A 23,064-nucleotide genomic window follows, 5' to 3' on the forward strand; every position below is an offset into this window, starting at 1 on the left:
CATTTTTTAATTTCTGGCTTGGGGGCAAGTTTTGGTTGCATAAAACCCAGTGTAAAGCCAAACAGAGCCTTCTGTAGGCTGCCAGTCCACATAGCCAATTATAGCTCTTATTTGCACCCCCAGGAACTTTTTCCATGCTTGTGTTGCTCCCCAACACTTTTTCCATTTGAATGTGGCTCATGGGTATAAAGGTTGGGGATCTCTGACCTAGAGCAACTGTAAAGGTGCAGCCAAAGCAAAACAAAACTGGCTCAGACTAAATAGTGCTTATTTCATGCACACCACTGCCACCACATCCATATTTGTCTTGGTCTTTTGGTAATTAACAGCTTTTCAAGAAATGTTGCACTTGATTTTGTCTTATATGGTGGCCGGTTCTGCTTTATATAGTTTTATCTAGTGTATGCTAAATTTGAAGCGACATACATTCAGCTAAGGAAATAAGATGAACACATGCTGTGGATCAGACAGGGACAGTAGATGCAGTAGAACAGATGGGCAAACTTCCACTTTAACACATGCAAAAATGGGTATATCTAGGCACGGGCAGGGCAGCTATCAGAAATCATGGATCATCTTCCTTCTTAGCAGGGACCTCCTCCCCTGGTGGCCCTGGTTATTAGCACATGCCTCTTGGTCAATGGGCCCTACCAACTAAGTAGACTTGGGCCACCGTATGGTCAAAAATATTCACAATCTAGCTGATTTATCAGCTACATCTCTCCAGGCCCCTAATGTGACAGGGTTCCTGCCAGGGCAGCCCTGTTCACTATCTTAAGCCAGTATTCTGTAATGCTACTATATTCAGCATTAAGAGCCCTGGACAGGATAGTGTACTAAAAACAAATTATGTTGATATGTCTAAGGATCCTGCTTTTGTTATTGATGGCAAAATTTAGTTGTGGAGCTCTGTCAGCATTGCTTCTCTTAATGTTCTGGGGCATGTGAGGTCTTTTCTTTCCCTAAGCTGCCTTGTGTTAGTGCTGTATATCAAAAGGTTTTCTGTTAGGTTAATCCTCAGACTAAGGAAAAAGGTGCCAACCTGCTTTTAAATGAGCCATCGCACCTGCCTCCGCTGTCAGTTTAGGCTACAAATCACTGTGCTCTAAAGAGTTACAGACAAAGTTTGCCCTTTGTATTGGTGTATGTGACACCGGAATTCAGAGTGTAATTTTGGAGAGTAAACATTGGGGCCATTGAAAGGCAGAAGCTTGAATTTCAGCTTGAAAGCTGGCAAGGCCAGTGTCTCCCCCACATCTGGGTATAGCGCTACTAAGAAGCAATACTGGTTTGTCTGCAGTGTGTCATCAGGGCATACAATGGTGCTTTGTTAAGTAGCGGAGCTCTGTCACAACTGTGCATTGTAGGCTCAGTGGATCTGCTGTCTCCCGCCGACGGAAAGGGAGCTAGCATTTGCATCATTTTAAACAAATGTCTCTCAGCTTTCAGGGGAAGGAGGAGGAAAAAAGCCCTCTGTTCATAAACACTAGGGAGGTTAATGAAACATTATTTTGAAATCGTTTGGTTTGGGCAGAATGACTTAATTATTTGTGTGTGTAGAGGATAGGAGCTGCTTTGATTCTGCTGGGGGATTTTCCTTGTGCAAAACAATAATGACATTAAGAACAGGTCCTGTACTGTCACTAAATAATATCTGTTTTGTGGTCTTTTTACAGGAGATGGACCTCCGTGTTTTTGGCTCTTTCTAATTCTTTATATGGCCATTTACTATTATTGGAAGTAATTTGTAAATATTTCTGAAGAAATATTTATATTATTCAACATTCCATATGGCCATTAGTCAAGGTGCATGTTTAAATGGTGTCAGTATCTTTGTAAAAGCCAATTTTTTTTTTTACCTATTTGCTTTTGAATTGATTTAGTAAGGATAAGTTAATTACGAAATAATTCTGTCTCCTTAGGAAATAATGTGTATGTGTGTGTGAAATGTGCTTAAGGAATGAGACAGTGTATAAAGATTTCTGTAATACCTCAGCAGTTCCGTTCTATGCCCTGTCATGTTTTAGCCATCTGCACAGAATGAAATATGTTTCCTCTCTTTATAGGATAGGAGCTTATGTTTGTTTGCTTTTCTTAAACCAACACTTTTTGATATAAGCCAGTGGAACATATTAGCACCTGATTTAAAAGCAGTGGGGCTCATTTATTATTATGAGACAAATTTGCACCTGGGCAGTAACCCATGGCTACTATTTCATTGGTCAACCTGCTGCTGACTGGAGAAAGCCAAATTGGCTGCTATGGGTTACTACCCAGTAATCCATGGCAACCATTTAATTGGTTAACCTGCTTCTGATTGAAGAAAGCCAAATTGGTTGCAATGGGTTACTACCCATGTCCAAATGTGTCCAGTGTTTATAAGTGAGCCCTTATTACATGCGTTTTAGGATAGTATAGTTTAGGTAGAGTATGTTCACTTGGTATCTAGTAATTTTGTATAGGTTTCAGACTATTAGCATTCCTTTTCTGCCTCATTCTGGCCTACAGTTAATGGAAAAATGCTGTATTTGTTATTTTATTATTTGTTTCAGTACGAATCCTTAACTTCCATTCTTATCGCTCAACCTTTGATTGCTAGAGTAATTAAGTGCTAGCAACTAGATAGCTTATATAAAATAAAGGCCGCTTCCAAAGTGCCTTAGAATACTGTCTATATTATACTAAAAATATGCTGCTTTCATTTATAGTGGATGGTTCATTTATATCAGTGATCCCCAACCAGTGGCTCGTGAGCAACATGTTGCTCCCCAACCCCTTGGATGTTGCTCCCAGTGGCCTCAAAGCAGCTGCTTATTTTTGAATTTTTGGTAAGGAGGCAAGTTTTGGTGCCATAAAAACCAAGTATAATGCCAAACAGATCCTTCTATAGGCTGCCAGTCCACATAGGGGCTATTAAGTAGACAATTTTAGCTCTTATTTGCACCCCCGTGAATCTTTTTCATGCTTGTGTTGCTCCCCAACACTTTTTCCATTTGAATGTGGCTCACGGGTATAAAAGGTTGGGGATCCCTGATTTATATGATTCACTGGATCTGATTTAACCTGTACATTTTAAGGCAGATTTATGACTAGAGGAACACGTAGCTAACATATTTAGCCAGATCTAAGTGTGCATTGATTCAGTAAGGTATTTGGGTTCATACTTTGTGCCAGTGTGCCACTTCAGCTTGCTCTGGTCAAGTACATGCAAGTACATTTACTGATGCAAGGGAACCCTGTGACTATTAACAGCCTGAACCTGCGATAATTTCAGCCCATAGCGCATTACATCATTAACCACAAGTGACTTGCACCAAGTGAGTTGAGTTCTAATGTCATTATTAATGCCACACATTAGAAGTTATGCCATCCAAACACAAATCCAGAGGGAAGAACCCATGTACTGCAGCCTTAGCACAATGTACTGAAACAGATAGCAATTTGTGGCCATGTTGGTGCATATTATGTTGCAGTAACTTAGCAACTGCCCGCAATTAAGCTAAAACTCTGCTCTGTGGGTAAAAAATCTGGCAATTTTTGTCCAAATTTGCACATTACACTGTGTTTGGAAATAAGCCTTTTAAGTTTTTGTTTAAAACCTTAATCCCTCACAATTATAATATAGGTAATAATTGTTCTTTCTGTTATGTATTATTTGTTTTATGTGAATATGAATTCACATTTTCAATTAATCCTTTTTTTTCTGTGAGGTCATCGGTTCATAAACTCATTCATGTGACCCATTTTTATGAGGTGTGAACTAGAGGTTTCATTGCAAATCATTAAATGTGGAATTCCTGTAGGAGATTAAGATAGCCCAGATTCCTTGAAAGAACGAGGTCACTTATTTTTAGCCTGCCGTGTGCTATTAACAGCATAGTCCTAAAAGCACATCAGTCCTGCCTCTGCACTGCGGTCTAAAGGCAGCCGCACTCTCGCTGTGTTCTTGAGGATGCAGTAAATTAAGAGCATTCAGGGCCCAGTAACAGCTGCAAAACTTGCTCGCTCCAAAACATCTTTCCTTGTTTCTTATTTAAGTACTCCATATATTTAGGCAGCTAGACGAATTGCATATGGGTTCTCAGCATCAAACTGGTGGATAGATACTGTTCATCAAGTCACCAAGCATTCCAGTGTGCTTGCTTCTGTATCACCAGCCAGGAGCCTGGGAGCAATGTAAAGCTCTACATTTGGAGACCAGGTACAAGGCCATTCCTTCTCTTTTTGCCAGTTGGGTTGATACGACTGAATAGTAGGCAAATAGGCTTCTGCAGGGAGCCAAAGTAAAAAAAAATGAAAGTTCAGCCCCCCCCCCTTTAAACATAAACAAAATTGTTCTTGGGTAAAGTTCCCCCTAGAATTCCACTAGAATTCCAACCAAAACCGATTTGTTACATAGTGAAACATTTAATCCTAAGCAACTTTCCACTATACATTAATTCAGCATTTTCAGTAGTTTTAAAGTTAGGTATAAATGTAATTGCTATGGAAAGCAGTACCTGAAATAATGTAGCAGAAGTCAACTGATTAAGGGACCTGAAGGAGAAATGACTGCAACGTTTGTTTTGTGTGATATCCTTGACTGTCTCACAAGGCTTGGCTGCAGACTTACTTCCCTTTGGCCTGTCTCTTATAGCAATCATTTTTCTAAACCTATGCTGAGTTTGTTCTGGGGGTTCCCTGGAGCCATATGTTCACGATCTGTAGGAATAAACCAAAATTACAAATGACATAAGATTTACTTAGCTGTTGTTTCAAGGTATTCATAAAAGCCTCTGTAAGTGTACTGACAGCTCAACATTTTTGGCATGGTACTAACTACATCAGTAATAACAAACATTTACAAATATAAACAAAATGATCCAATAATAGGCTCATTGGAAAATACTAGTGTTGATAGTGCAGTATGTTTTGTTTATAAATAAAGCACATATTTCTTTTAAAAAAAAGTTGCATTTAAATGGATTACATCTTTATTAAGGGAACAGTAACATCAAAAAATAAGTGTTTTAAATTAATTAAAATATGTAGTGTTGCCATGCAGTAGTAAAACTGGTGTGTTTACTTCAGACTGCTATAGTTTATGTAAATAAGCTGCTGTGTAGCCACATGCAGCCATTCAAGCTGCAAAAAAGAAAAGAGATACACAGCAGATAAGCTCTGTAGAATAAGCACTGTTGCAGTCTCGGTTAGTTGTGCAGAAAACCCATTGAGAATGTGCATCCTGCACGCCCATGTAGTTTTACTGCTTGCTGTGGTACCTCTTTTGCCACTAATTCTATAACATGGTCAATGACCCACAAGTGTCATCCCCAAAACTGGTCAACATAGTGCAACATACTGGGCCATATGCAGCCTCATATCACCCATAAACGTATACATTCACCAAGGGTAAAGGATTTAGTCATGACTGAGGTGAATGCAACACCTGTAAATGACGAAGAGGATTAGGACGGCTTAGAGTCCTCCCCACTAACCATGTCTAATGCCTCACAGAAATTTCAGGCTAAAGCAGTCAAAGCAGACAAGTTCCATCATCTAGAGATCTCATAGGAAACCAAACGACTTAAACCCTTGGATAAGCTCTTTGGCCAATTTTAACAAGCAGTTATGCTTCCCAGTTCATTTAAAGGTTGAAGAGCAGAAAATCCTGACAGAAGTTTATCTAAAGAGAAGGAAATAGACACCCTTCTTTGTTTTGATGGCTCCCATAAAGTGAAGTGGGAATTAATGGAGAAATAAACCTTAAAAATGAATATGGCTAGAAATGCCATATTTTATATGCTGCACCAGCCTAAAGGTTCAGCGTCTTTATAGCAGTAATGATCCAGGCCTTTGAACTTGTAACAGGAGAGCACACCTTGGATTCTGAGAAGCTAAGCTCAGGCCCGGATTAGTGGCGAGACCACAAAGGCCCGGGCCTAGGGTGGCACAAATTTAGGGGCGGCCCAAGCCGCACTGCTCACATATGGAGCAATGGGGACCTCCCCACGAATGGGGGCCAAATGTTGGGATGAATACTTTTAAAGTTAAGTTTAGTTATCCTTTTAGTGTGGTAAGCTTAGAGAAAAAGCATAACCAAGTCCTTAAAGGGCAGAATCTCATTAGGGAGCTAACCGGAAAGGGTAAATTGTAGTATAATAAAATATATATATATGTAGGGTGATTAGAAGTGAGCCTGCTGTGTATGTGACATTCTTCCCTCTTCTCACAAGGCCTGACTGGGGAGAAGGAGATTCATCTAGCATTGATAACCAAGGGTTCACAGGCAAAGTCATGTAAACAGTACAATGTGCAAGACCCTCTTAACTAACGGAAGCTTTTTCCACCTAAACCAGGGGTCGGGAACCTTTTTGGCTGAGAGAGCCATAAACATCACATATTTTAAAATATAATTCCGTGAGAGCCATACAATATGTTTGGCCGCAGATGCTGTGGGACTAGGTAGGGTGGGTCCCAAGGATGCTGGATGCGATGCAGAGGAGGGCGTGGCCTGTGCTCAGCGGATAGAAGACATGTTCTAAGGCTTAGAACACGTCTTCTATCCTCCGAGCGCAGGGGCAAGGTAGGGTGGGTCCCAAGGATGCCGGATGAGATGCGGAGAAGGGCGTGGCCTGCGCTCAGCGGATAGAAGATGTGTTTTAAGGCTTAGAACACGTCTTCTATCTGCCGAGCGCAGGCCAGGCCCGCCGTTATTTTTTTTTATTAAAGATTTGCCAGTGAGCCAGATGCAGCCATCAAAAGAGCCACATCTGGCTCCCGAGCCATAGGTTCCCTACCCCTGACCTAAACTAAACCCTAAAAATGAATATGGCTAGACATGCTATATTTTATATAATGAACTTATAGAACCAGCATAAAGGTTCAACATCTCTTTAGTAGTAATGATCCAGTTCTTTAAAGTTGTCACAGGGGTTGACCATAATGGACACTTCTGTTAGAAGTGTCTGCGACACTCACATGCTCAGTGCACTTTGAGCAGCTGTTGAGCTTAGGGGTCATCGCAAATTATCAAGCAAAGCTTAGGGGACGTCCCAATTATCAAGCAAAGAAAATTATGTTTGTCTGTCATATAAGATGATCCTAATGGGCTGATGATTAAAGTCTGATGCTAATAGCACTGGTTGCAGAGCTGCCATGCAATAATCATCTGTGTTAATTACTAATCAGCCTTATATTGTGACATTTATATCCTATATATACAGTATATTGCAAGTCGGTCCCTAAACTTAGTATCTGACAGCAGCATAGAGCAGAGAGAATCGGCAGAAAAGAAGATGGGGAGCTACTGGGCATCTTTGGAGGCATCGATCTATCCTGCTAAAGGGCTGTGGTTGGCTTTGGCTGGTACAGAAGCCCAAAACATAATGTACAACATTTCTAGCCTACGTTTTAATTAGGCTTTAGTTCTCCTTTAAGACTCTTATTGTTTTTCTATTCACAGTTACTGTATTAAGCATTTCTTCTAAATCACAGCTCCATCCTCTCTGTGTGTTTAGCTGTGAAATGGTTTACGATTCAGTCTACAATTCATTGTTAATCAATAACTGGCAGGATCGACTGTCACATTCCTTATCAAATGACAGCCATATGGCTGGATTTACAATCACTCTGAAAAGATTTCTGAGTCACCCGAGCCACTGCTATTGTCTGTCTGCCACTGCCTGCTGGCCACTGAGCTCCCCACCTGTGTACAGATGCCCCTCGGGTCAACCTCAGGAAATTTTGGCCAGATGGTCATATAGATAGGACATTTATAGAAAAGGCTTCTTTTGGGATTTGGGATTAGAATATTAATGGAAAACAATTTAATCTGTGTCTTCCAAAAAAATAACAGCAGTGGATTGACTGTAATGTGATCATGGATATTTCTGCTAATCAACCCATCGCAATAGATGCAGTAGATTATATTGTGTGTGTGTATATATATATATATATATATATATATATATATATATATATATATATATATATATAATGCAAAGTTCATAGGAAAGGCACTCACAATAACGGAGAGTCGAAATATGCCTGGGTGCAGTCTTCACATAATGTGAATATGAAGAATAAGATAATTTATTTAGAAACTATAACAAGTCCTTGTTATAGTCTGCAAATAAATTATCTTATTCTTCAGAAGTCCTGTGTGGAGCGGCCTGTTCTTACAAAGTTCTATATATATATATATACATATGTATACAAGTATCTGATCCCTTATCCGGAAACCCATTATCCAGAAAGCTCAGAATTTTGAAAAGCCCGCATCCCATAGACTCCATTTTAATCAAATAATACAGAATTTTAAAACTTATTTCCTTTTCTCTGTAGTAATAAAACAGTACCTTGTAATTGATCCCAACTAAGGTTTAAATAATCCTTATTGGAGCAAAACAATCCTATTGGGTTTAATTAATGTTTTATTGATTTTTTAGTAGACTGAGCATTCTGGATAACGGGTCCTATACCTGTACTATATTTAACTGTAATATGTATATATATATATGCACACACAGGGACTTTGCAAAAAAATCACTTTTAATGAGAAAAAAACAAGTCCATATATATATATATATATATATAGACACACACACACACACACACTATTTTTCTGCTTTTTTCTGTATAAAAGAAGGAGCTAGTATCTTGCTTCTCTCCACGAAAAATGTAAATTAATCCCATCATTAGTACTGTACTATGTTAAAGGAGCAGTAACACACTAAATAATAAAAGCTATTTTTTAGTCCAGTCAATCCACCTTTTTTATTTGTGCATGAAATCTTACTGAATCCAATTTCTGGTATTACCCCAAATCTTTTCACAAAGAATTTAGGCCAATCCTGAACCTAATCCAAACGTCGGTATGGAATCAAGGTAAAAATTCACACACAAATTTTGTTACCCAAGTCACATGATATTTAAGGTTCAGATTTGGTTCAGTCAGGCACTTGGATTCAGCCAAATTTAAATCCTGAAGAATCCCAAACCAAATCCCTCATCTGCATAAATCTTTATTTGTTGCCTAAATAAACATCCAGTAGTTCAGTGGCAGATTCATATTGATGACAACAAAGTGAAAGGAAGGTGTTTTATTAATTGAAAAATATATGTTCTCTTTTATGATAGGGCAGGCAAAATGTATATTCTGCGCATATTTTAAAGGTGTACAGGTTTGTGTAAAATAAATGGTGTATTTGCAAAGCACTGTTGTGGTACTCTGGAGTTAATGCTGCACATTCCTATCAGGGACACAGACCATTGCTAGGAGCTAATCAGCATATCCATAAAGTAACCACAACACTAGTTTCATTACTGCTTTTTTAAAGCTATTACTTCTTTTTACCCCACAATTTACCATTAATCCATTTATTCACATAAAATCTTTACACCGTTTATAAATATATCTTAATAATAATGTGACATTAAAGTGGTGATATAGACTATATTCTGACATCGTAAAATGATTCCCCTGTGTTTAAATGTAGTGGGGCTTTTTATTTTTCACTGCTGCTGTACCTTTAGTAGTGGCAGGCAGGATACATTTCTGCTGTATACATACTAGTGATAGTATTCACAGAACTGCAAATAAAACCTGCTCGCCTCTTCATACAGTGGATTAATTCTGTGCGTCACCCTCAGTGGCCCAGAGGCTGAGCTTCTTCCACTGCTTGGTGGTAAAATCTGTGTAAGAGCACTGTTGACTCCCCATTAGAAAATAGCTTCCTTCTGGCTGGGCACAGGATTCTTCAGGTCATTTATTAACACTGGGCAAATTTCCACCTGGGCAGTAACCCATAGCAACAAATCCAACTTCTGCTTTTATTGTTCTACTTAAAGCTGATTGAAAAACACTTATTATTGGTTGCTATGGGTTACTGCCCAGGTGCGAATATATCCATTATTGGTAAATGACCCCTTGTGTGTTCTCTTGTTAAAAATGGAATGTTCTTTATTTCAGCCACATGCCCAGCAGTGCTATCTTCAAGCATCCCTGGATATAGGGAAGTTAATATAAGCTTATATACCTCTGTTGACTGCTTTCATACCATATGTACAACCTTGTTTCATGGTGGCTGACCGCTAAAGCTAATATTAATATAAACAAAATAGACTTTGATGGCATACAAATATTTTTTAGTCTTTGCTGTACATCTTTTGTGAGCCACTTGTTGACTTCTTATATTGGGAATGATGCACAAATTAAGGGCTGTGAATGTGACGTATTGGTTCTTTGTTTTTTAAATACAGTTTTAATCATGACAACCAGCTGGTTATATTGCTTTTGGATCAAGGGTCTATATATTCCAATTCTTATTAGGTCTGCAATAAACCTGCAGTAAGGCCTACCTATCCCTAAACAATGCAATGAACTACAGTATACATACAGGTCATTTTTTGGGCTAAGATACTTTTAGCGTATCTATCTTCTAAAACCAGTGGCATAACAATGTACTGTATGTAGAACACAGCATATACAGCTGTTACAAGACAAAAATCTTTTCCATTTCAGGTACCAGGGGCAGTCTGGTGGTGTGTGGAGCCCTCTTCATCCCCTCCACGCTTAACTTTTCAGCGTTGGAGGGGTATGAGGAGGGGCCACATTTCTAGCTGAGAGACTGCATTTGCACTAGAAGAGCCGATATTGCAGTTTCAAAAATCAAAATTTTGGCTCTTAAAATGATCAGAAGTGGCTTTTAGCAGCCCCTGGTAACACACTGGGCACTGCTGACTTAGGCAGGATTCTCGACTTGTGTTGGCACCTCTGTGAGGGACCTTTTGATAGAAAGCGAAATTTTTCTTGAAAAATATTTACTATGCGATTGTTCCATTTATTCCTCAAGCCTTCGCTGAAAAGTGAATTGTCTAATGTCTGCAGAGCATTGCCAGCAGAAGTATTGTGTGCTCCTTATCTGTGCTAATTTGGTTGTTCAATCTTGGATACTGTTTTTCCAACCATAACTTATTGCTGTTCAGTAGTGCCAAGATTATTAGAGCACTCTTTTCTCTCTTATAATAATTTTGGTAATTAATTAAGATAAAAAGAGAAATCTGGGCAAGACTAGGCTTATTGAATGAATGAATACATTTCTTTAGTCCCTTGGATGGGTGCGACTGTAGCAACAAACCTTAGAGTTACAACTAAATAGATTCTAGAACTTCCATTGTGTCTTCTACCTTTTGCTGATTATTGAGGTGGCATCATTTAATCAGAGGTCTTATAATAACATTACAAATAAGGGTTACAGAATACAAATAAGATGGGGAGTACCCTGCTCACAAGAGCTTACTATCCTGGGCACAGTCTTCATAAATATTTATCATTCTAATGCACCTTGCAAAACAGAAGAGTGCAGTCGTATATATTTCAATCATTTGTTTTATAGAGAATGCAGCCCCTGATTTGTCCTTTTATATTCTGTTTGTTACAGTATTCTGGCTTTCAGCAGACAGCAGACAAGTGTTTTGTTTGTGGCCATCTGATAATGGAAATGGTAAGTATGATTTCTTGCTATTCTATCTACATTGTTGTTTTACTGCTTGCAAATGCATTTTAGTACTGTTTCCAGATATATTTGTTAAGTAGAAATAATGTTCTTGAAGAGCAGTGAATCTTTTCACTGAACCACTGATTCTCTAAGGGCAAAAACCTTGTCTGTAGGTTGGAGCATACTGTCCTGGCTGTGCTTTAAAACCCATTGGATGGGATTTAGCTATGGGGTATTCCATGTAAATTTATGTAAACTATTATATATAAATTTTCATATTAGCACTTTTAGCACTTTTAGCACTTTTAGATTTCTAATAGCAGGCAGTCGGCTCAGCAGCTCTCTTTTTGAATGTGTGGGCTGTGTATAGCCAGTTAGAGTTACTGGCACTGATTGAAAGAGCGTTGCTGATCTGAAAGCCTTGCATTAGCAATCTTATGCTGCCAATGCCTCAGAATTAATACAGACTGCAAAAGCACCCAAATTAATTTGCATTCATTTTCAGTTTGGATTTCGATCCCCTTTAACCAAACAGGCATGCAGGTTAAAGGTGCGTCTCTCTCACACAAAGCCTAGGGTTTCTTTCCAACTGTTCCCAAGTTTCATTTTGCATTAAAGTTGATCGTAAGATTATCGTAATTGGTACGTGAATGGCCACCTTTAAGCTACCAGAACTCTATAATGTAAGCTCCCCACCATCACAACCTGTTTTATTATCTAGACATCTATCTTTAAGCTTCTTTCCCCATCAGATATATATATATATATATATATATACACAACTTTACTAAACTAGATTCAGAATCCTTAGTCCATGCAAGTCATTTTGAAGGAAATGAAGGAAGTCTTTTTGGCATTTTACTGCCAATAGATTTCCCACATAGTGCCACCTAGAACAATATATGTATTCTGCAGAAACCATTTCCATACCTGAGTAAACAGCTTTTGCAGCTTTCTCCATTTGCTTAAGATAGCAGCTGCCATTTTTAGTAGCTTCCTTCCTGCAGCTCTAGCCGTTATAGCTCAGATAACACATTCCTAAGGGAGGTGGGAGCAGGAGAGAGGAGAGAACTGCGCAGACTCTGGCCAAAGGAATTAACGATGTTTCTTAGAGAGGAAGTCAGACATTGGAACATCATGTTTCCAAAAAAGAGACAAGAAATCCTGTGTTTTTTTTTGATAGAGGAGCTTTTATGGGAGTGCTTATTGCCGTATTTAAATAGACATTTCTGATAAAGCTTACTTAGTTTTTACCTTTCCTTCTCCTTTAAAAAGTTGCTTATGCCTCTTATAACTCACCAACTAGAAACAATTTGGCCATCTTGTGCTTCCTAGTTGTTTAAAATGTTTGCACAGTTTCTTGAGTTTTTCACATGATCCTGCAAGTATTTATAAAGGATAATGCGTTGGAACTGTACAGTGATGAATGATAGAAATGGATCATTAGCCCACTCCAGACATAACAGGGTTTAGTAGCAATTTCTTATGGACTGACACAGTTGATGTATTCATTAATAAAGCGTTCATTTCAATAAAATAGATGCCAGTAAATGATACCAGAGCAGACACTGACAAGTCAAATGCTACAAGGCATGGTGTTGACAAAACCGCTTGCTTCTATTGCTGAAAATGCCTCTGTTCAGGCATGCAAAAAATATTTGATCCAGCATGTTAATCTTTGGTCTACAGGGAGTTCCTGTCTGAAAGCGTCATGTTTGCATTATGTTTCAAAAAAAGCTTTGTGTTAAATACCTTGAATGTATGGCAACATTTGTAGTGCATTAACTGCTTGACTACCATAGATCAGAATGTACGAACTTGGGGAAAAAAAGGTTTAACCTGCTGTAGATCGTAAATTTACCACGTTTTGTTCCCTCCAGTGGTGAAACGCTGGATCGGCTCTTAAAGGTGAGGGCAAGCAGCATATAGTACACTTCTCTCCAGCAGATCTGCTCCTATACGCTTCTGTGTGTAGCTGCAGTGTCAGCCTGAGTGCAGCTAGTGATGATCTGTCCACAAAAACATAAAAGCATGTATTTTTTGGACAACCAGTACAGTGCAATTAGTGCACTAAATGTTTTGATTTTGCAGCAGTTGACTTGATTGTTCATATGCGCTAATTTAATTTTGGGGCCCGTAACATACTAAACCTATGCACATTGGGCATCAAACTGTTCAGAAGATCCCTTCATATTTAGAGTGATTTCTGGATTTTATGTTTGTACCTTATGATACATGGAAAATAATGTTCTGCAAATTGCAAGCTGTGCAGTGATTTTTTTTTAAATTTTATTAGAAAGACATATGCCTATTTTGGATTTGTCAAAATGTGCACTTCATGTGCACTTCACAAAAATGTATGGTTTCCTGAGGTAACCATACTGATAGTGAAATCTAAAGTATGCTGCTTTCTGGGACAGTGCATTGGAAATTTAATAGTGTACTGCTAGAAGTCAAGAAATCTCCATAAAACTAATTTAATAGCCTTCTACGAGGAGGTGAATTTAAGGAATATTGACCTGGAACAAATAATTTGTAATTGGATAGAGAACTGACTGAAGGATAGATTAGAGTGGTAATCTGGTAAATGTAACTGTTTCTAATTGGGCCAGTTGTTAGTGGAGTACTGCAGGGGTCAGTCCATGAACTCTGTTTTTCCTCTGTTTTTAACTTGTTTTGTCTATGAACCTCTGTTTTTAACTTGTTTTGCTGTTTTGCTGACAATACTAAATTGCGCAAAACTAGAAGTTCCATGCAGGATGCTGCCACTTTGCAAAGCGATTTGACAAAATTGAAAAACTGGGCAGCATAATGGAAAATGAGGTTCGATACTGATTAGCGCAAGGTTGGGAGCATTGGTAGAAATAATATAAATGCAAATTATACGCTAAGTGGGATTTTTGTAGATAACAAGTTGTCTTTTTCCAGACAGTGTCATTCTGTGGCTAATAAAGCAAATAAAATGCTGTCTTGTATAAAAAGGTAGTAGCCCAATCAAAATTTTCATTCCTGCCGGATCGACGAAACAGTCGATATCAAAGGCTTTTGCCAATATTGCTTGCCATGTCTCCAATCATGCACGCACTGATTATTGTAGTAAACTTTGTTTTCATATGATAATATTGGTGCCTGTATGGCCACCTTAAAAGGTAACTTTGTGCATTTTATAATAGTATCCCTTCATATTACCACCACAGGCTGTTGTTTGTAGAGTGATAAGTGCTAGTGTTTTGGTTCAGGACAAGTAATAATGCTTTATTTTCTGCAAGTCACACTGCTAGATGCTGTAAATAAATAGGCATATAAGTACAATAGCATTCATTGTGTTTATTTGTTAGCACTGATCTAAGTAAACATTTATATTAGTGTTAATATACTTTCATCTGATCATGATAAGCCAATTAAATAATATCCTGTACTGTTCTGTTTTTATTGTTTTTCTGTTTGTGGGACATTACAGGTTCCTGAATTCAGAAACATGTGGTATTAGGGTTTATGAAAAGTCAGGGCCATGGCTGGACTACAGACTCTGGACTGGTCAGAGGGTAGTTAAAAATGTTCCAATTACTTCCCCACAATTCTGCATTAGTTTATATTGTGTACCCTTCCTGCCAATACTAATAGGTTTGTTTGTCTTAAGATCTTACAGGCCCTGGGGAAGTCTTACCATCCAGGCTGCTTTCGCTGTGTGGTTTGTAACGAATGTTTGGATGGAGTTCCTTTTACCGTTGATGTGGAAAACAATATTTACTGCGTCAAAGATTACCATACGTAAGTATTACATCTTTTATTTTCCTAAATGCATGTGTATATTGTGCCAATTTTTTCTTCTTCGCTAGTATTTTCCTGCTGTTTGGTAGTTAGCATGAAACCTAACATGTACCCAGTGATGGTAGAACACTTTGGTACCAATGATAAAGTTAGAGAAAGCAGGGGAGGCTTCAACAATGATTTCTAAAAAAAATAGTTGAAAAAATGAAGGGAAGAACTTCTGCGTACATTTACTTACGCCTCATGCTGTACTAGGGTGACAGAGATTAATAACTGTGTAAAAAATTAATTTATGGATAGGGAGTCTTTGAGTTTTTACAGATGTGGGTTAATCTTTCTAATGGCTACTGGCTTGTTGGGTGATTTGGGGTGCAGAATTGAGAATATATACTTTTTTGCACTGAAATTCTCCCCATGTGTGCAGTGGCTGATGTCATGTCTGTTAGCACACACAGAACAAGGCACAGAAGAAAGTAAAGCTGCCTTTTCTTCACCTTTGCTTTTAATGCAGGCAGAGAAAACTAGCATGCCACTAGTCTAAAGCTGGCAATGCACTTTATGGATAAAATCATACCAGTTTGGGCTCAGAATTATCTTCCCCATAATTTTCATACCGTGTCATTTAATGGGTTTGGAAATTTTGGTTGGATAAAGATCTGTGCATGTGGACGATATCCCTGAACGTATATGGCCACCTTAAGCCTGCAAGATTGCTAAATGTAAATACTAACAGCTATCAAAATTGTGTGAAACATATGTTCAGTAATACAAAAAGAAGATAGGTGATCTTGTATTTATGGCATTTGTTGGCCAACACAATGTTACTGGTACTAGTAAAACATAGAGATATATGACTGAAGGGTATGTCTGTATGTTAAGCATGATTTGAAATTGAAACCCAGTATTAAAGAATAATCTATAGCAAAAATGAGTGCTACAGCCATGAGCACAATTGCACCAGCCAGTCAGATCAATGCCCAGCACAGAAACTGGAAATGAAGGGGTGAGCCAAATTAGTAATAATTGCCTGTGACCCCAGTCTGGTGTTCTGACGTCGGATTACTGTGGGAGGTCGGCTAAAGGCCACCTGGCTGGCGCAGTAGCAGGATCTAAACAACCTTATCAGGAAGAAAACTTTTCCAGGTAGATATCTTAAAAACAGTGAACATCCGCTTTTAATATTTCTTTTCCTTGTTACATACAAGACAGTTTTACAGGACTCACACTGTGGTAGTACAGAAGGTTTAGCTCAAATAAACTGTCAGTGTCTGACACAGGGCATTTAGGCAAAGCTAATATATTCATGAGTAGAGTAGGAGGTTATTTCAGCTAAGCCAGGTGATTATTTCTCATTTTCTCATGCTCCTTTTTATGGTATGGTACTAATAAACTGGTAGAAAGCTAATGTCATTTCAATATTTAAATCTGGTTTATGGTCTAAACCTGGCAATTGTAAGTCTGTAAGTTATACATTAGTAGTGGGAAAGTTATTTGAATATTTGTTTAATAATCACATTTAATATTTCAATAGATTGACTTTTTATGATGTTGCAAGAAGCATGTTGGATTGTAGTATTGCACTGTGGTCTATGTAGGTTTTGCAAAGGCTTTGATTAAGTGCCACATGAACAGTTGTTCTTTAAAATGAGGTCTGTTGGTCTAGGTAGTACTATTCATACCTAAATAAAAGGGGCAGACAACAGAGAGTAGCTATGAAAATCATAATCTGTTAATGAAATACGGTTTTAAATGGTATGCTGCAGGTTTTGTATCGAGTTCACTTTTATTTAATCTGTTTATGAATTAAGGTGGGCATACACGGGCAGATTTAAGCTGCTGATTTGAGGCCTTTAGACCATGAGACTTGTAGCTAGCAACAGGAAGGGATATATATATATATATATATATATATATATATATATATATAGTCTTGCAAAGAATCAGCACTCACCAGTATCGGGCACAGGCTGGGTGCTGACAAAAACAATACATCAAACTCAACAGTAGAAAGCACTCACAGCTACAGCATCAATCAGGTCAGTGATTTATTTCAGCATACCATCTACGCGTTTCGATCACCACAGGATCGTCATCAGGATCGTCATCATCCTGATGACGATCCTGTGGTGATCGAAACGCGTAGATGGTATGCTGAAATAAATCACTGACCTGATTGATGCTGTAGCTGTGAGTGCTTTCTACTGTTGAGTTTGATATATATATATATATATATATATAATAAAACAGTCCACACGACAGCACCACACCCAAAATCTGCATTTAAAGGTGTATAGATTCACCAAATCAGAGGGTACAGGGATATGGCTCCAGCATCCAGTATAGTTTTGGACTTCTGTACTCAGAAGGAAGTTTTGTGAAGCTGATAAAGGCTATAGAAGATCTCAATTTTGTTAAAAGGCTGGTCAGGTTTATATTGTTTACACTCAAACCGAAGTGACATTCGAACAAGGAGACATATCATCAATTTTCCATTTAGTGGTTTTACTGGCAAAAATGTTAGTTTCACAAAAGGGTCCATTTTTAGCAAGCCAGTATACATGAGCATACTGGTATAAATACGCTTAGGGGCATTTTATTATAGTGTGTAAGGCAACATCACTGGTGATGTTGCCCATAGCAACAAGCTAGAAAACTAAATCAAAGATCTGAAAGGTAGCTAGCTGTATATAAAATAATAAGTTTGTTCAAAAGTTTGAACTTAACCTCAACTGTTATTTGTCAAGTGCAGTGCATGGGAAATGCCATCTGCAATCCCACTTTGATATATTCACATAGTATTCAGCTAGTTCACAGTATTCACCCTGTCAGATCATGCTTGTACAGTCCCAGTATTTTGCAGTGTAAAAGTCTTTCTTCTGGAAGTTATTATGAATTTGCAGATTTAAAGGGCAATTATCCTCATAAACAAGGTCTGGTCCTTTGAGAGCCATGTAAGAGATTTTCCCGAGGTCTCAATATAGTGTGCAGCTGTTTGCACAGGCCGCGCGCCATATACAGGAGTAAATGTCCTCCAGTGAAATCTGCAGCATTTAACTAAGAACTAAATTGGACATTGAAACTCTTGCCTGTGACTGCAGTTTTTAGTAGCAGGGGGCTCATTTGTTATATGTATTCCTGAAAGAAGCTAAACAAAACAGCTTCTCATATATTGTTAGTATCCTCTCTATAATGTATAGATTACATTTTGAATTAAAAATCCATCTAATTGCCATAGTAAGAAAGTAGCTATTCTCTACTTTCTTCAACATAATTGGTATGATATTCAGTATACTTTTACTTATTATATTTTAAAGTTTTGTGTGTGTGTGTACTGGGGAAAAGTAGTTTCCTGATTCCATTGAACGGATTTTTTTTTTTTTTTTTTTTTTATAGAGTTTTTGCACCCAAATGTGCCTCTTGCAACCAGCCAATTTTACCAGCACAGGTAAGGTTTCAATGCATTAACTCAATGAATGTTGTTCAGAAACTCTTTGAATTTATGTAGTGTATGAGTTACTGAGAAAAGCAACTCCAAAACATGAAGCTGAGCATAGCATTGGATCTGTTACTGCAAAGTAGTGTTTATTGGAATTGCCTTGAAGTAAGTATGTGATCCCCACCTGCATACTAACCACTTCTGTTTAGAGAGAGGGAATGTCTCTGGAGGTGTATTCAAACATCTCCAGTGTTCTTATACTACTTTTCAGATTTGGAAGCATTAAATGTCATTTGCTTTGGGAAACCGGTTGTTCCGCAAAAGGTCATATCCTATATCTCTCATACTCTGCTTATTAGATCAGGACAGGATAAAGGCAAAAGTGCCGCTTGGATTGTTCCTTTGAATTAAGAATTGGAAATGCAATACTAAGCTCTATGTGGGACTTGGCTGTTGGTTACAATGATGCTTAAGAGAGCCCAGTTGTGCACTCCTGATCCCCTCATGTTTGTATGTGGAATGAATTCCTAGTCCTCCATGTGTGACTCTCATTCCATAGTAAGACACCTGCCACAGGTCAAAAAGTAAAAATGTTAGATGTGTTCCCATAGGGCATGGAGGCGGCGGCTTGTTATCTGTAGATCCCAGTATTGAAGGATGTGCAGTGCAGGCAGTTAACAGAATGGGCTAAATGGCCAGTTTAAAATCATATAGTGTTATGTGTTATTGTACATTTTTTCTCATACTGCGGATATCAAACTTTAAAGGGGATCTTCACCTTTGAATTAACTTTTAGTATGACATAGCTTTAATATTCTGAGACAATTTGCAATTGGTTTTTATTTGTTATTCCAGTTTTTTTTCGCTCTTTGTTCAGCGGCTCTTTAGTTTGGAATTTTAGCTGCTATCTGGTTACTAGGGTCTTGTTTACCTCGGCAACCAGGCAGTGGTTTGAACAAAGACTGGAATATAAATAGGAGAGGGACTGAATATAAAGAATAAAAAGTAACAATAATAAAAAAATTGGAAGCTTGCAAATGTGTTTCGTCTGCCAGGGTCAGTCACCCCTAAGTGAAAGCTGTAGCAGAGGAAAGCAAATCGTTGAAAAACTGTAAAAAAAAAAATAAATAATGAAGACCAGTTGCAAAGTTGCTAGAATTAGGACATTCTATAACATACTGAGGTCACTGGTAGACAAGGGAATCAGTTGCCCCCAATAAATGTCTTCTACCATGGGTGATTAATCTCCTGCAAATGCTTTCCCACTGGCAATAATGTAAATCGCTGGTGAAAAACATACGCAATGCAGCTATATTGCTAAATTTTGTTCCCTACAGTAGCCAAGATTTTTCGCAGGGAATAAAACTTTCTGTGGGTCATTGCCCTAAAGGTTAACTTAAAGGTGAACAACCCCTTTAAATAAAGTATAGGCTTAATACTTGGGTACTAAAGGCTGGAGTGAAAATAAGGTAGCAATTTGTGTTAGAAAATCTGTTAGACTATTACCTCCATCGTTTAGCAGTTTCTTTGCATTATCTTAATACTCCACAACCTAATTTTTTTTTTGCATACAGTGCTGTCGTCAGACATTGCATGTGCATGTTTATGTTGGATGTAGCGCAGTCCTCTAAAAATAAAATCCCCACTTTCCCATGTGCCTTTTTTCCTCAAGCAGGCATTTTATTTCAAAGTCCCAGAACGTCAAGGCTGGCTCAGTTATATGCTTAAACAAATCCAGCACCCCATGGGACAATGTGAATATATTCATTCCATGGCAGGAATTTGTCTCTTTCATTCAATCTGTTTGCTCTCAATCAGGTCATATCTCCAATCCCAAAGACTGTTAAGGATTTATGATAATTAACTCATTTGGTGCCAGTGTAGACCAATAGGTTTATTTAGGGGGAAAATCAGAAAGCGGCAGTGTCTTCTTGCTGCTAAAAGAGACAAAAATAGGTAAAAATATGATATGTTTAATTTATGTTCTCACGTTATCATTTTTTAAAATCTGTTTTTCCAGCTTTCTAACATGTTTAAACCCCACACTGCCCAGGGCTTCAAGAGAAGCTTCAGAGTTGTTTAAATAGGATGTGTTTATTTATAAAGTTAACTACTGTTATACATTTCCCTTATCTACACAGAGGAGAGAATATATTTGTGTGGGTTTTATACACAAGACCTAGGGGAGTTTAACAGTATTCCAACATGTTTTCTTCTACTTCTTATATTTCCATAAGGGATCAGAAGAAACTATCCGAGTAGTATCAATGGACAAAGATTACCATGTGGAGTGTTATCACTGTGAGGTGAGTATAGCTATGGGCCTTTTGCATGGGAAATATTGACTGGTTAGTGTCATATAAGGTGACTTTCCTGCTGTACTTATATATAGAAAGACTAGTCAGTTCAGCTTATAATTACCATTTAGTAAGCTGTCAGTAGGTGTTTTAAGACAGTTTAGTGTCAGTCTTCAATGTTTTCACTTACTGTAGCAACAATAATGTGGTATAAATGCAAGGTTGGAGAGACACAAAAAAGCCAGAAAATGCACATCTGGCAAAACATGCTGTGTCCCACTTGCTTAAAGGAAAAGTAACACTAACAATTTTTAACTAAAAAATCTATTCTACCCTCCCCCAATAATTGCCCTATCCTGAAAACCATTTGTTATTGTGAATGCTTTAGAAGAAAATACCTGTTAAACTTGGCTTCCGGTCATTTGAACAAAGGCGATACGGCGATGCAGGGAAAGTATCAGGGGAAGCATCAACTATGCGGCGATCGATTGAGCCTAGCCTGACTCCTTCCTATACAGAAGGAAGGCTAGACTTGATCAAACGATCGCCGCATGGTGGACGCATCCCCTGAATCTTTCCCTGCATCGCCGTATCGCCTTTGTTCAAATGACCGGAAGGCAAGTTTTTTACAGGTATTTTCTTCTAAAGCATTCAAAATAACAAATGGTTTTCAGGATAGGGCAATTATTGGGGGAGGGTAGAATAGATTTTTTAGTTAAACATTTTTAGTGTTACTTTTCCTTTAAGTCTAGGCATCTTTGTGCCAAAGTCTCTTCCTGTTTAACCTCTGATGCATTTGCTGAATCCGAAAAGCCAGAAAGTTTTATCTTAAATGATTTTATCTAAAAGGGACAGGAAAGGTTTTATGTCACCTCTCGGCAAATCTGGAAGTCAATCATACTTTTTCTAATAAGATTTGATTTCAAGTTTAAGTGTTTCATTTTTTTGACTGGCATATTCCATTAAAGAGGAAGCAGGATTTCCCCAACTAATAAATGTGCTTTGGATAGGCATAGTCTGTCTGTTTTGCCCTGAGGCACCCTAAAACCTTTACCACATCATTAGCACTTCTCCCAGGTCAGTATGTAAGAACTGTGTCTGAATTATTTCTGCCTGACTGCTGTATATGTTCATTTAACTGTACTGCTTGTATGAATAACAATTTAAGTGTTGTGAGCAAAGCTTTTAGCAACAAATCAAGAAGCGTTCTGTCACTCTGGCCCATGCCTCCTGTCCATTCCATGCCAAAGATATGAACCCTTTTGGCTCTTGGTCAGTGTCGGCCATGTCTGAACATTTCTTTATTCTAGCAGTTGTGTCCCGTGCTTTTTAGCAATTCCATCCCTCCCATCTGGGCCACGCATAACCCTGCTAGGGGGGCCTGTAACTTCTAGTTACTCCACTCATTCTAACCAACTGGTTTCTAACTACTCACTTGCACATGTATTAAACATTACATCTGTGTAAGAATATTTTATGTAGTTCATCTTAACTGGGTATTAAACATTTCATTACTGGGCTTTGTTGGAATATTTATTTGGAAAGCAAGGTATTCATACAGCCTTAGTACATTTGAAATAAATGACTTTTCCTTGAGGAGGAATATAAGTTACTTAACCCCTTTTATGGTTGCAGTCTGAGGATGTTAAGGCTAAGAGAGATAAGTGGAGGGCACACATCTCATCATTAGATCATCAGAGTGTAATTTCTCAGCCTCAGGTACTTTTCTAAAAGCCAGCAATGTGATAGACAGTTTGGCCAGTAATTGCCTGGCTCAAGCTGATACTGTTATGTCTAATTCACAGGTAGTTTGGTTTTCAGACGTCTCTTGAACAATTTTAGTGCCAGTTATGTACACTGTCATCCAAACTTTCATTACATTTTAACTGTAAGCTTGCAGGGAACAATATGATATGAGTTTGTGTTATATGAGCTGTATAAAAGGGAATACATAGCTGCTAGATGTAAATGAATATCAGTCACATCATTGTAGAAGATATATGTGGATAAGTCAGACAAATGCAAGTTAAAAACAAACCAAAAGAAGAGTGGTCCTTTAAGGCACTTAACTGCACAATTA

At 38.1% G+C, this 23,064-nt stretch overlaps 1 protein-coding gene across 1 annotated transcript in view; it reads left to right on the top strand.

Annotated features, from left to right (window-relative positions):
• Positions 1 to 23,064, top strand: part of wtip (WT1 interacting protein) — a 75,648-nt gene that overhangs the window by 50,914 nt on the left and 1,670 nt on the right. The window contains exons 5-8 of the mRNA XM_002935787.5: positions 11,424 to 11,486; positions 15,121 to 15,251; positions 18,645 to 18,696; positions 20,925 to 20,993. Coding sequence (XP_002935833.2) covers positions 11,424 to 11,486; positions 15,121 to 15,251; positions 18,645 to 18,696; positions 20,925 to 20,993 — 315 coding nt within the window. The remainder of the gene's footprint in view (positions 1 to 11,423; positions 11,487 to 15,120; positions 15,252 to 18,644; positions 18,697 to 20,924; positions 20,994 to 23,064) is intronic.

Source organism: Xenopus tropicalis, chromosome 4 (genome assembly GCF_000004195.4).
Source record: "Xenopus tropicalis strain Nigerian chromosome 4, UCB_Xtro_10.0, whole genome shotgun sequence".
Lineage (NCBI taxonomy): Eukaryota > Metazoa > Chordata > Amphibia > Anura > Pipidae > Xenopus > Xenopus tropicalis.